Below are 15,278 nucleotides of genomic sequence, written 5' to 3'. Positions count from 1 at the left end.
GCGATCGACTCGCGCACCACTCGTAGCCGCGCGAGCACGAAATTCACCGTCGAGTACGACACAATTTCCATTCGCGCTGTCGCCAACTAACTAATGGATAAGTAACTAATGGACTCTGCGGACACGACTGTGCGAGAGCGTGGTATGTGTAAACTGAAAATAAGAGCGCGTTGTCGTCGATCAACTATCGCTAGGATCCGCCGTTAGAAGCGTGCCGATTCGATTTCGGCAAGTTTGAGCGCGTCCACGTCGCTTCCAGACGGACCATAAACAAGATATCGTCTCGAGGCGAAGATACAGAAATTTTTTAATCAACACCGTTACGTTCCACTTTTTCTTTTTCTTTCTCTTTTCCTTTTTTCGCGCTACCAAACACCACCGATAAGAGTCGCGCTCTTTACGCGTCACGACTCGACGTAGTTAGGTAGAGACAATGGAGAGAGAAATTACAACGCCGAATGTCGTGAGAAATCCGGCAGCACGTTGTCGGCTCATTGTCGGAACCAGTGCTCGTAAATGGCAAAGCGGTACGCTTCGAATCTTGTTCGCTTTGTTTTTCGCAAAACGCTTTTATCTCCACGTAGACCGTGTATCGAGCAACGAGAGGAAACGATAGATGGCAATGCTTTTTCACTTTTTCACAGTTTCCTATGTTCGATGAATTAACTTTAAATTGCCAGAGAATCTCGAGATACGTTACCAGAGAAAAACGATCGAGGACTTTATTTTACCCGGACATCGGTAAAAGACTTGTTTTTCTTACTCTCGGAAAGGCTGTAAAGAAAAGAAAATCCGATGTATGGAGAATCTGATTGTCTATCGAGGGGTACGCGTTACGAAACTACGGTACTAAACGATCGATATCGTTGTATGTCGTATCGATATTGTTCTCCTATCTTTAGTACGAAAGATACGTAAGACACGTAAGCCCCGTTTTCGTAATGGAGAACGGTGTTTGGCTGCTCACGATAAGTGTCAAGGTTGTTGGAATAGTGAATCACAAGGCGCTCGTTTAAGGCGTTTAGATCGTCGAAATTGCGTGGAAAATTGTTGTAATCCTGCGATGATGCAAACAAAAAGAAATACAAGGAAGAAGTACCGGCAGGAAGTTCATTGTTGAGAACCTTCGCGATTTAATCGTGCCGATACGTAATAGGAAGGAATTGCAAATGAAGTTTTTAAAAACAGGCTGCGTGGATATTGGACTTAACGATGACACGTACATACTTGAATACGTACGCAAATTTGTATAGAGCGAGTTTCGTCAAATTAGCGGGCAACCTAGTAAATACTGGAACAGCGTTTGTGAACAAAGTCTGAGGTTGGTTTGCAATTAGTCGCGATAAAGACCAACGAACGCTTTGGCGCTTTTTATTTCGAGCCGAAGCGGAATTACAGCTCGACACACACCATCGTCCACCTTTCATCGAGAATCGTTCGTCCGTACGCCTTCCGCGCCTACGATTACTCTAGTCTCGTTGGCGATTTATTTCAAAGGAAAATGACTAACATTGCCGTTTACTAAGATATTACTAAAAATATTAATTTGTCGTTTACGATAATCGTTCGAACGATACGATCAACGTGCCGATCGCAAATTCGTAATAAAATACATTTTCGAGATAATAGCAGTAGATAGTTGGAACGATGCGATCTTTAGCAATTATCTTTCAAAGGATAAACTTTACGCGAAACGCGGCTCCAGCTTTTCGTTGATTTGTAGTGGTAATAATTCCGTCTATTCGATGGAAGAGTTCGGAAAAAGTAGAATAATGATTTTCTGTGAAACACTGGCGACCGCTGGAACTCGTTCTCCATTCTCCGGAACGAAAATTTAAATTGCGATCTTAGAATGCCGCGGTAGCTATCTTGCGAGTGAAGACACCTTGAACAATCAGCAGTTAAATCTAACATAAACGTTTAACGATATAATTTGGGTGTACGTGCGTAAAATACGCGAGACGCGTGAGATAGGCTGTAATTAAACGAGGTGGGCTTAGAAAACGCATTTATTAAGATCATTGTTCGACCGTTCGTTACCTAACTATTCATCCTTTTGCCGTTATATATGCCAAAATATAATCCGTCTTTTTGAGCGACAGTGCGCTGTGACAATTTATGGCGTGTTACGCGAATAAACTGAAGCTAGAGCTCGTACATATAGAACGCAAGAATACGTTTGGGAAAATACAGTATCACGTATTTAGTTAGTATCGCTGGAAAGTGGACAAGTTTCGACAGAGTTGGCGCATTAATTCCGTCGTCGTCGACACGCGAATGCACGCTTTGCACGGTTTGCATAGCATTGCAGTTTACTGACCTTGGCGTTACGTGTACCAAGGCGTGCGTTTCTCGATAAGCAACTCGGTAAATCGATGAACTTAAGATAGTCGTTAGAGACACGTTTCGAATATACCGAAAAAATCGTCTTAACAACCGGTCGAATAGTTATAAATCAAAACGTGTAGTCGTAAATTAATTCTGCGCTGTACGCGCAAGTGCATAGTTTGCATCGCGTCGCAGTTGAGCGACCTCGAAGCGAAGTAACGATGGCGGTTAAATTCACCTCATTGGAATTTCAACTATTCTATCGTAGGACAATACCAACGCGGATCACAATAAAGTTCTCTTCATTTTCGATACACGGTACGTACATAATACGTAGGTACTAGCGGGTATAACGTTATTCTCGCTTAATGCTGCGATTTTATTATCCGTGTCGTTCGCAGAAAGGGCCACAACTTGCCTAATTTTTCTGTTTTATTCGCTACATTGCGTATACGTGTTTCTTATTCGCGCAACTCCTGGTCGAACGCAACGTGGGACGATAGCATTATGCAAATTTCGCTACTCTATCCTATCCTCCGTGTTAATGACACGGTAGCAAAGGACAGATAGCCAACGTGAAATCAAATTTATGCAAGTATAGTCGTCATCGACTTCTAGCTTCTAATCACGAGCCACCGTCACGCGTTTCCCACTACGTGTGTCGAATTCTAGACACATTGATAACGGTCTATACGCATACTAAACCAATTTTTGCGTTAATGTCGATCGACGTTCAATGAGTTTTGCTCTTTAACTAACATAATCGTAAATCGTTGTAAATTGTGCGTTGAGATCAGGGAGAGAGAGAGATGTCGTGTAATCGAACCCAGTTTGAAAAATGTTCGAGATAATCGCGCACAATCTCAGTAATAAAACGTATCTTTTATATAAACTCTTATACTCGTCGAGTCGTATCATGATCAGAAGACGTTCGTATAATTATATACCTATTTCGAATTGATTGATATCCGTGACGCATACATCGCAACGCTTTCAAGAAGGTATCTTGACGAGTACGGCGTCGTATTGTAACCATATGTCTCGATAATAAATAGCAATTAGAACCGCCTATATGAAACGTTAATTAGGTTAACGTGCCACTTTAACAATTTTCTTCGATCGATCGAGCAAAGCTCGTCACTTTCCAAGACATGGAACTTTTGTACCGATACTGAGTCGTAACTTTGAAACCGATACTTTCACGTATTTGTAAAAATATACTTTATTTATCGCGATATATAAAATGTTGAAAAATTTCTTATACAACGCAATGGGTTGAAAATTTCTCTTGACTCTAAATAGCTGCAATCGCATCAAGGTCGTTGTGTTTGGAAGGCCGATGCTATTGGAGTATTTGGAGTAATTACAAAAGTCTGTCGCGAAAACTCGATACTTCTTCTTCGGTACTAAGTGACGTTTAAGGAAATGAACTGTGTGTGCGTGTGTTTGTGTGTATCACTAACGATAAGAAGATAGGATACGATCGCTCGAAGTTAGACATCGAGACCCTTGGAACCATCGCTTCGCCGGTCTTTTCTAATTCTAATATTTACTCTGACGTTTAATGTTACGTTTGTGACGCATCGATCTCGAAAAGAGTTGAAAAAGTAGAAATTTGTTATAACATATAAGCAACTTGGCAGGGACAAGGGGACATGCGGAATTGTTTAATATCTTTCTCATATAGTATACCTAACCCCAACCTGCTTAAAGTTCGATAGAACCAGCTACGCGAATATTTTCCTCTGCGACGGTTTATTTTCAGTATCTGCCGCTTTCTATGTTTTATTTTAAACCGCTTTCAAGGTCTTAAACAATCGCGTAGAATACATAATCGGGAACTCGTTTTTAACTCGTATTCGTTTCTTTGCAAACTCACGGACGATTTTAATTTTCAAACGATTTTCAAATCAGCTGCGCGCAACTGAAATCGAATAGATTCGAACGAAAGGTGTACACAGTTTTTCGGTTATCGTAGATAATGGAAAAGGAGTCGCGTTCTAAGCGAGCGCAAGACCAGGAAGACGTAACGCAACCGCGTCTACGCTTATATAAGGTGTTCCAGATTAATTAAGATGCTTCATTAAGTCTAATGAATATACCATCTGCGTGTTGCCGCAACGAGAAACTCCTCCGTATGATTTTATCATCAGGGAACCATGTTGCAAAATAAGCGAAATTTACAACATCGATCAATTTGGCTTTTTGTAAATTTCTCGATTTTATTCGTCCGTCCTTTTCGTTGCAAGATCGAGAGATAAACCGTCTAATTCCGTAGGATTACTCGTTAGAAACATTTATTTTTCGTTTATTTTCGATATGGCATATAGAGCGAAGATCAAAGGATCAAAGTAGGATCAAAGTAAACAGGGAACAGACTTTTCCCATTCTCGTCAACGAACGTGATCTACTTTGAGCGCGTAGTCGGTCTGCCTGTTAGCTAGCAGGAATCGCGCTTAACGAGACTGGCGAGTTTTATTCGAGCCGAGCAGGCTATATCAATGCGCAGCGGACACCATTCATAGCGTGGTGACATCAATTCGCGTGAATGCAAATCCAGTTTATCATTAACATAATCCGATGTCCGCCGAGAGATTGTCATTCGTTGTCCGACTTACGTAAGGAAGAAAGTAAGGAGAGAAGTATGCGCGGTGGAGCGATTGAGAAACGAGAATAAACGATAAAAGGGAAGGGCCGTTCCAGACGGCGGCCTATCGGACGCGTGGTGGAATCGTTTCGAACGAATGGCGGTGGTGAAAATGACGATACGAGTAGAAAGCAAGGAACAAGCACGTGCTTACTTATAGTAATTTCTTTACGGTTGCCGGTCGCTAAATTGGGCCGGTTAATTACTACGTGTTAAGAGCGTAACAGTACAAGTAACTTATTATAATAGATACAGACGTAGACACTGTGTATGTACGATATATCGACGCGTGTTTTGTGCGCGCGCGATTAATCGCGGAGGTGTGCCTCGCTAATTATCTAACTTTACTTTAACCTGACTTGGTTAAAATCAGCGTAACGCGATAACGATCTCGATAAAGAAAGGAAAACGTAAGAAAAAGGAAATTTCTATTCATTCGTTTTTTAATTGTCGTATTGTCGCAGTAAGATCGACGCGTGAATTCGTTGTCGACGTATGTCATAACGGAGATTTATTAGAGGCAGAATGAAGCTTTCGTCGAACGTTCCTGTCAAAGGATACGTGGAACCGAACACCGGCGAATCTTAACGCTGACTTGATATCGAGGTTGCTTACAAACGGCGAACCAATTATCCGCGTCGCGTTTAAATGCGCGCATATAAGGAACGAACGCGAAGAGAGACGCGCGTGTGTCTGTTCACAGGCTGTATCGTAAAATAAGCTTCGTGGGGGCCAGTCTTATGCACCAATAAGGCAGCATTCTGGCCAGGTCAATGCTTACTGGTTTTGCGTTTCAGCTCGCTCCCGCGTCTCTTGCTCTTTCAGTCTTTCAACGATCTCCGCTTCCAGCGAAATGCTCCTATACTTGCCTACATTGCTTAAGTACATCGGTAGAAGGACTCCACCGAGCATAGGCTTCCTTCTTCGAAGGATAAGCCAGCTGTTTCTCGATACGTCCTGATTCACGGTTCTCCTCCATTCATCGTATCGGCAAACATTAGCCCGCTCGTTTTCACTCATTCCCCGCTACCGTTTTATTCCTTACGAACCAAATTCCTTTCGTTTCGTCCAATTTGATGACCCTTCTCGTCCCATGCTATCTTCTTCCTCCAACAGATTTTTCGCGATTATAGTCAAGAAAGCGATAAGCAGACGCGGTTCGGTCGCGCGAATCACCAGCGAAATATTATTTAGCGATCAACGCGATTTAAGAAAAAATACGCTTGAATGTAAAATTAACTCGTCGCGAGATTCCATATAATCTACTTACATACGTACGTACATACGTACGAATACGATATTTTAGGCATTTTTAAAATCGGCCTACGGATATCTGGTCCGCGGGTCTACGACGTTTGACATTCTTGTACATTTATCATTTCGAGTCTCGACTATCCGGCATGCCTTAATTTAAACGGTACACCCCGGTCCCGATTAAACCGGTTAATCGAGATTTTACGAGCCGAGCAGCGATGGAAACCTTGCAACGTTTAAACGTGATTAATAATTGATTTTGGTCGTGCTTAGAAGAACATATGTATTATAAATCAGATATATCCGATTGTATCTCGTTTATTTTTGAGAAGGTTGTATAATACCGTCCAAAGTGGAGTAAAGTGTTAATGTAGCGAAAAGATTTTAAATAGAATCGCGTAATCCTGCATTTACATTACAGATAAACATTCGGTTTCTGATAAAAGGAAATATCGAATATCACGTTTCGCCGTTAGATAACAGATGCTTTAAAAACGATTACACTCATACATACGTACATATATAAGTTGCGAAGAGAGAAAATTGCCAGTTTGCCGCATCTGAATTCGCGATAATTAACTCGATAGACTTTCTTCTTCTTTATATTATACACGTGTGTATATATATGTATATATATATATGTATATATAGAAAGGAACGCAAGCGCGAAAGGTGTAACGCGTCCTAGTTTCTAAAGCAACTTCACCTGGGTTCGCGATCGCGTAGCGCCATTCGTTTTCATTGATCAAGGTCGCGTCGGGTTTCTATTCTTCCTCTTGCCAGGAGTTCAATTCTCTGGTAGAGACGAAGAAATGTGGAGAAAAAATGAAGCGAAACTTTTTCGATCGATTTCCGAGACTACGTATTCGTTTCAGAGAAAATCGTAAACGGTTTAACTTTCAAACGTTTCAACGGGGCTTTCGAGCAGTCACTCTCGTCTCTCCGTGTTCACTTGAGAGTGATACTCTCGAGAGCTAGCTCACGATAGTTTTACTCTCAAATGGACACTCGGGTTTAGAAAAAGTCGAGAGAACTTTTTCCCGCCGTCTTTTTGTATGGAATATAACGGTCGCCTGGATTTTATTCATTTACGGATTTTATTCGTTTAAAAACGAAAATATAATTATCGTGGTACATGTACGTATATTTTGCTACGTATATTATTATTATAATATATTAGAATGAACGAACTCGATAAGGATATAGTCGATCTGTAATGTCTTTTCTTTTAGATACGGAGTCTTCAACGAAGGAGCAATATCAGTATGAAAAGAAAAATTCGGACGCGACGATGCACGTGAACGGGCATACGACACAGGACGCGAAGCAAGAAACGAGTAAGTTTTTTTATTGCATACGTATTCACAAGCAAATACGTTGTACGTTCTTTGGATCGTAAATTACATATTCTAACTATATAAACGCGTTTAAGGGAATTCGATTTTTTTCTTTTAAAAAATCTATTTTACGATAAAATCCATATTGTAAAAATGGGTTTTCTAGTCGATGTCTACGATTCTATTTGTACTTATTTGCGATTAGCAAAACTTGCGTCATCTGCGAAGAAAACGTTGACTTATCGCGTTGACTTACATAGACCATGCGTATATATAACACGAAATCTTTCCATGATAATCGGTAAATTCGAATAAATATGGTTGTAGATTAATAAGCTGTTGAATGATAGAATCGATACTGTGTGAATTTAATTAGAATCGAGGAATCCAGGAGCGGAAACGTTGAAAAATTACCGGAGCTAGGAAAGAGTAATTTTCGTAAGATGATCGAAGAAGAAGATAAAAAGAATTTATTTGAGGATAAGGAAACGAATATCAATATCTGTTAGACATGTACGTAACTATCGGAGGATTGGAAAAGACGATTGGAGCGGCGCGTTGCCGTAGAAATAGCGAGTGAGCCGAACGTGCGTCGTAAATGCGGAAAATAGATATTGTATGGTGACCGGTGTCACTTGTTATATAAGGCATTGAAGGTAGCGCGATGACGTTATGCAAAGGTGCGCCATGCTCATCCTGTTCTTTCGTTAATATCGATCCCACATTTCGCTTCTCTAGTCGACGATGTATCGTAACGTTGTAACGGTCCTTGACTGGAATTTCGCGAAATTTCAACGTTCACCAAGCACCTGAATTCGGTGGAAACGTTCGACGTTTCAATGCTTCGTCGAGTTTGTCGAGCATCGGATCGTGTGGCCGGAACGTTCGGTCTATGAAGCGTCATCGAAGCCCCGTTGTCGTTAACAAGTGCCCCAATCTCGAATTTAAATTCCTTTTGGCGAAGAAATTTTCGATCGTCTAATTAATCTCATCTTCGAATAACGTAGCTGCGTTTTTAACGAAATAACAACGAATATCGTACAACCGGTCGTCTCCGATAATCGTAGTTTCCTATATGTTATTAATTTACGTTTTATATTTTAATCAATTATGTTAGGATACAACACTGTATCGAGATACGTGATAAATAACCAAAGTAATAATAATGCGATGGTATTGTGTTAGTAATAGCGTAAATCGCTAATTGCGTTAGATTAGAACGAAAATTGGTGTAATCTGATAGCGATATAATTAGAAATTGTCGATATCCGGAGACAGTAGACAAGATAAGTAGTATATATATAGCTGTATATTTGCGTAACCTTTTTTTTGGCTATTAATATACATACATACATCGAAATTAGCTAGCATGGCCACTGAATATTCTACACCTACGTAACGAAACGTTTGTCTGAACTAAAAATATCATCGGCAACCAACAACAATTCGCTATTTTGCCGTTCGGTTGCCAACGTAACGACAAAATGTATCGATAAAAACTGAACTTTGTTATATCGTAATCTATATATCATATACTTGTATATATATATTATATTATAATTAGTGTGTCAGTTTAAAAATCAATTTCAACTACGTTACAACAACGTTGTAATAAGCGATAATAGATAACTTGCATAACTAGATGTCTGCGTTAAAAGGGTCGTATTAGTCGTGTTCGATACTCGTGGATCAATAAATGGCGTAATGGAAGCAACGCACATTCTTTAAAAAACGGACAATGCAGTTGTTGCTTTGATTAAATAATTTAAATTCATATTTTGCTATTGGATACATAATTCGTCGATTTCCTATTAAATTAACGGATGAAATTCTTTAATGTCTGGAAAAAGTCGGAAATTCGTACAATTCTTTGCACATTATTCAAGCGGACGTTGGTAAAGAACGTGTAACAAATATCGGCTACCAGATGTTTGCTTTCGGAAAAATTCTCCCTTCTTACAATCAGAAAATTTTCGCCGGTAATCGTTTCCCGTAAATAGTTTATTATACTCTTAGCCGCTTAAAATAAAACTTGCCTGTCGCGTGGAAAGTTTTGGTAATCGGTTTACGATTTCGATAGAGCTTGACTCGTTTTGCAGACTGCGTGATCCGGTGGAATCGTGCCGGAGGATGACATAACCGAAGTAATTTTTAATGGAACGACTCCGTCGATATAGGACAAGATGATTTCGAAGAATAGCTAGGGTGTGTCCGATAACCAGGATGCGATTCGTTCATTAGAGACGACCTCAAATGATAAATCGAACGCGTCTAATCTCATCTCCGGAAATGAGTAGAGTCGTTTGGTTTACGTTTATGGGATAGGTTTCTCGCGATCAAGCGAGCAAACTTCGTAACGAATATTTTTCAAAATGTTTACGGGTAAATAATCGAACGACTGCCTATAAATATCGATATCTATCTATATTAATTGACAAATAAAATATCGAATATCCGTACAAGTTCTCTGCTTGTCCCTGTTCTCAATGCAAAATCTTTTAAAGATATTGTACTTAGAAAAGGGTGTATGATTAAAAGGAAAGCTTGGTTAAGTTAGAATCTTGAGTTAGAATAGACGTTATTAGCAGAATTAGTGCTAGCGACATTAACGCTGATTAAGTCGAAGGAATACAAAAATTTAACAAACTCTGGCTAAGTAAAATCGTCGTACGTAAATCGTCGAGCGTCGTAAGTCGGTCACTCGAGTTTTCGTACAAAATTGCCATTTGGCAAAAGTGTGTCGCTTACTTCAGGGTGCTTTATGCGAATAATTCATTCGCGCTTCGTCATCTCTAATCTTAGACCGATTCAATTTTAAGCCATTGCCGTTGTACAATGTTGTACTATCTTTAAATCGACAACGGAGATTGAAACTTGCTATTTAATAAAAATTCGTACGATCATCGATTAATTATAATATAATTAAGAAAGATGACCGTTCAGCGTTGTAAAAGATACGTTTTTAACCGGGTTTCGTTAAATTTACTAACTCGTACGTTTTGTCAAATCCTAGAAGGGGAACGTTCTTTCGTCGCTCCTCGAACTACGTACGATTTGAATTCTACGTATCCACTTTTCACCCTCTACATTGACACCACCAGAATTCAAAGAAACGGTAGGAAGGAAACAAACAGAGAGAAAAAAAAGAAAAAACACGTAAAATACGGGTGGCCGGTGCGCGCGCGCGTGTTTGTGTGTGTGCGTGTGTGTGTGTGTGTGTGTGTGTTTGTGTAGTTGTCAGTGGTATCGTGACCCCGGTGAATGGCTCGCGTAACGTAGCCGAGTCATCTGGATCATCTGGAGTATCTAGAACGTATTGATCGCGGCTAAGCAGCTGTACTCTCGGGCTGACAGTAACGTTGGGGCGACCGTACGGAAAACACACGTGTACGCGTTCTCGCGACGGAAACGTCGTTGTCGCCGGTGTTATCGTCATTCTGCTAGCTACGGGGAAACTCGAGGGAAAGTGCAAAGCCCTTTGTCTCGGATCGATCCAAGCGATTTCCAAGTACCGTTGCGGTCGATAAAAATGAAAAAAAGCGGAACGGAACAGGTCGGGTCGCTGGTTCGTTGAAACGCGATTTTTCCTTCCTACGCTTCTCGGGTAAACAGATGGTTTAATATTCGAAAGGTTGAATCGTGGTTCCACGCGTTGTAGTGTTTTGTACGGTGTTACCGAGAAAGATTCTGCGAAGATGCGGATCGGTGACAGTGAATCTTTGGAATTTTTATGTTTCGGTGTTTTCAAGGTTCCGCCCCTTTTCCGTAATAGTTTTTAACAAAAATGTAGTTTATATTTATAATTTATATACATGTAGGTACATCGCGATTTTAGAACGACGAGCCGTTGAATTTTCAGCGTTCGTTTTCGTCTCAGTGCTTGTACAAATTTTGCGAACGTTTTAATAAGAATCTGCTTCGCGGAAAGGCAAATGACTGTATTTGCGCCGAAAATACAGATCGCAAAAGATATATTTATATCGATGTAATTATTATATAAAACGAAGAGAACGATTTAGAGAGTAGAATAAAAATAATTGAAACGACCAGCGTTCCAAACGAATGCTGTTATCTGGTGTAATAAAGATGTCAAGCAAAACTTTCCCAGATCCGAATAACAGTAGTACGTAACACACGTATTTGTACAATACATGTATATCTCTCTCGAATCGTGGAATGACAACTATAAATATAAATAACTGTTTCAAAGTTTGATATAACGTGGAATAGTCGATCGAAATGTTTAGCTTTACAAGTAAACGTAATTTATTCGACGCTTATCTTTTGAAAATGGAAGGGGAAATACCAAACGCTTCTTCGTCTATCCGTGGAAGATATAGTTTTATATAACGCTGATATTATATTCTCGAGTCTGATGATGGAATAGCAAGTAAGTAGATGTCTGTCTTATTAAGAAATACTAATCTTTCGTGAGAAGCAAAACGTATGTTGTCCGATCGTAAAATTATTTTTCTCGTCGGTCGATGGATTTATTTATATTTTGAATATAAAACAACATTTTTCCAATGAAGAAAAATCTCTTTAGAAATACCGATTTATGCGATATTAAATTTACGTCGCTGTGTTTTCAAACGACTACGCCGCAAATTTGAACGTATCGCGCTATCTCTACAATTTCATGCTGCGGATAATAAATATATTATTACTTTCGTGTCTTCTTTTCATTCGTCTCCTTTTTGGGTAACAATTTGTCTTTATCGACATTAGAATCCTCTCACTCATTTACTCGCTCAGAAAAGAAAGCGTTAATTGATCTCTTGTTTTTCGCTGTTCGTTCTGTTTTCAACAAAAGGAGATTTAATTCGAAATAATACGAAATTTATTTTTCTGCTTCTCCTCGTGCGCTGTTGCTATCGAAGATTTTTTTCTGAAAGAATACGTGCTTAGTCATAAATTGCGAATAATGTTTCAACGATACCGACTTTCATGATGTTTCGCAACTCGAATCGATTATGTATACAGAGTTTCCTGGGTCCTTTCCGCCAAACGGTACTAATATATTCTACGAATAAACATAGGAAGAGAGTGTTGTGTCGTATAAAAATGTCATGAAGAGTAGTGAGAAGAATGCGAAAAATAACGGCGGATTTATCTTTCGTTCGATAAAAGTTTTAACAGTTACCGCGTTCTTTTCACGTAAGAAGAATTAACGCAACGAACGCGTAACTCGGTTGTTGATGGAAATTCTAAAAAAATTTCGAGTGCCACGAGTTTCGCGTTACGTCGATGCGAAACTTGTATCAGCACGTTACACGTATAACGACATTCCGATAGCATATGTTTCGTTGATTTCGTTTCGTACAGTACTAGATTTATGTGGAAAGAAATTATTTTTTATATCGATCTCTCTGATCTAGCCGGTTGGTGCGAGTACATTGTAATTAATACTTTAATACTTTATTAAGGTAAATGGAACAGTTTGCTGTTACTATCTAGCGTTACAATTGTGGGAAATGGGTCATTAAATAATTCTACGTTACAGAATGATTTGCATATAATCGGAGTAAACGTGTATGTTATAAACCTTGTGAAAAGTTTCTTTCGCTTCTTTCTCGTATTCTTTACAAGAATACAATGTTACAGCGATCATAGCTTTTTAGTATGTATATTATTAGAAGTATTTCCTTCGAAGCTCCAAGCCACTCTCGATACCGAGAAATCACGATATTTCTATTTTATAGAAATTTTCACCACGTCCCATTTTTTATATAAACGCGATCTCGACTCTCGACTCCAATTTTGTTCAATTTCCGATACGTTATCCCGAGGGACCCGAGAAACAGGCGCTTCGTTCGAAGCGTGACGCGATCGTGCTTGAAAAGTTACGACGAAAAGAAAATCCTACTTGCTAGATTACATTTACACCGATATAACTGGTTAAAAGTGAAATTGCATACGCATTTGCATAGGATTGCGATCTTAACAGCGGTAAGATATAGTCAAGTTACGTAAGTTTAGATTACATTGAGTGGCCGGGGTGCCGAACCCCTAGATTCCTCGAAACATCTAACCTAATCTAAGCCAACTTTTAAATCACGATCGTGACACCGTTCGTACAAAGTACGTGTTACTCGAGACCTTCTCCTCTACAACGTATCTCAAGGTCAAGGTCAACGCCATTGGACTCGCGATTCCCTTTTACGCGTAATCGTCCATATTTCTATTTATCGAAAATATTTCAGTAGCTCTTCGTTCGATTGATAAAAGTTTCGTAGCCCAATTTGTCGCACGTGGCACGAAAGTCGAAGAAAACACGCGCAAAACCCGTTCGACCGTTCTTAGCGATGTAACCGTATAGTTGTAATACGATATATTCGAAGAAATTTCGAATCTTTCGATTAGGAAATAAACGATGGATCGAACGAAACGCATCGACCCACGGAACGTAATAAACGCTTGGGGAAAAGTGATAACCCGGCCGAGGAAGGAAAATGAATTTACATTAAAGCAAATTTACTCGCGTTTCGTAGAAGAAAAGTCACAGTCGGTGGAAGAGACATGCTGCGAAACGGAGCACGTTGGCTCTGTCTGCGTTCGTTGATCAATTCGATCGTATAACGTATTAATACGTCGGAGTCATCGTAAAGGGTTAATCGCAATGTCCACGCCGGACGCGATGGACACCATCGACGAAGCGGAGCAGGCGTGGCGTGAGTATCGCTAGAATTCCGAACACATATTTCCCTTTTCCCTTTTTTAAATCCATGATCAAATAATTAACGCTGATGATGGTCGATTCTAGGAAATGTATGTTATATCGTTTTTTACAGCCAAGTGGACGCTATAATACGCGAACAAACCGTAACTCGACGATCACAAGCTAGAGAAATCTGACAAATCTGAGAGATCCGATAAACGCGTAGCTGTGAAATAGCCTTTGAACGTTTACAAGACGAAAGAATTCCCACGTTTCATTGCCATATTTTTATTCCATTGAACGCGAATTCCCTTTTACAGACGAGATGCTGGAGTGCGAGACCGGATCGCTGTTAGGCCGAGTCGCGGACCTCGAGAGGCAATCCTTGGCGCAGAGGGACGAGATAGTTTGTCTTCGAGCTACTCTGGCGGACGCGCTGAGGCGAATTGCCCAGCTGGAAGGACGCGAGAAAAGAGAGGATGAGAGAAACGAGAGGAGAAACGAAAGAATAGTGTCCTCGCCCTTAAGGAACGGTCATGTATCGCTTAGAAGTGAGTACGCGTTATACGTTACAGTCGCAATTCTTGCGCCAATTAATTCGGTATTTGCACGTTCTTCGCTCATTGTCTAGATGTATTCGCGAACAAAAGATTTTAGATACGTATTTTTTCATTTTCAAGAATTATTAGAAATAAAAGAGTCTATGTATATGTACATTCGTTGCGCAGTTATTAGCGAGTAGCGGAAAAAGGAAGAACCGACGAAGAAAAGATTCACGTGGATATGGAGAAAATCGGTGGTTCGTTGGAAGTGGATATTCGCGACGATTTCGGCTACGGCTTCGATTAACTTGCGAAAATGGACCGCGAATTAGAAAACGGAATGATATAAATTTTCGAGACACGAAAGCCCGTATCGCGGCTAGGAATTCCAAAGCTTCGAAGCTAATTGTTACGGAAGCCGTAGAGGCAGGTCGCAAATCGCAGATACGGGGAAGCCTCGCGAGTTTCAGCCCATTTAAAACAAAGTTCATCGGGTGTAGCTGTTAGCACGC

General features: G+C 40.1%; 1 protein-coding gene and 1 long non-coding RNA gene across 15 annotated transcripts in view; both read left to right on the top strand.

Moving 5' to 3' along the window:
• LOC100746314 (echinoderm microtubule-associated protein-like 2) overlaps positions 1 to 15,278 on the top strand; it is a 32,690-nt gene that overhangs the window by 2,887 nt on the left and 14,525 nt on the right. For 8 of the 14 annotated variants that reach the window (XM_033323497.1, XM_033323509.1, XM_033323507.1 and 5 more), the window contains exons 2-3: positions 7,462 to 7,566; positions 14,545 to 14,775. In XM_033323497.1, coding sequence (XP_033179388.1) covers positions 7,521 to 7,566; positions 14,545 to 14,775 — 277 coding nt within the window. In that variant the 5' untranslated portion in view covers positions 7,462 to 7,520. Of the gene's footprint in view, positions 1 to 7,461; positions 7,567 to 10,920; positions 11,353 to 13,925; positions 14,238 to 14,544; positions 14,776 to 15,278 lie in introns of those variants that run through there. The other 6 variants (XM_033323502.1, XM_033323501.1, XM_033323500.1 and 3 more) reach the window with 6 other exon arrangements.
• Positions 11,352 to 12,774, top strand: LOC117152297. Its single transcript, XR_004462638.1, has 2 exons — positions 11,352 to 11,956; positions 12,550 to 12,774. It is a non-coding gene; the product is annotated as an uncharacterized LOC117152297 (long non-coding RNA).

Source organism: Bombus impatiens, unplaced genomic scaffold (assembly GCF_000188095.3).
Source record: "Bombus impatiens unplaced genomic scaffold, BIMP_2.2 scf_1055, whole genome shotgun sequence".
NCBI classification, from domain to species: Eukaryota; Metazoa; Arthropoda; class Insecta; order Hymenoptera; family Apidae; genus Bombus; species Bombus impatiens.
Note: the sequence above shows the minus strand (reverse complement) of the source record. Positions and strands in the feature narration are given on the sequence as shown.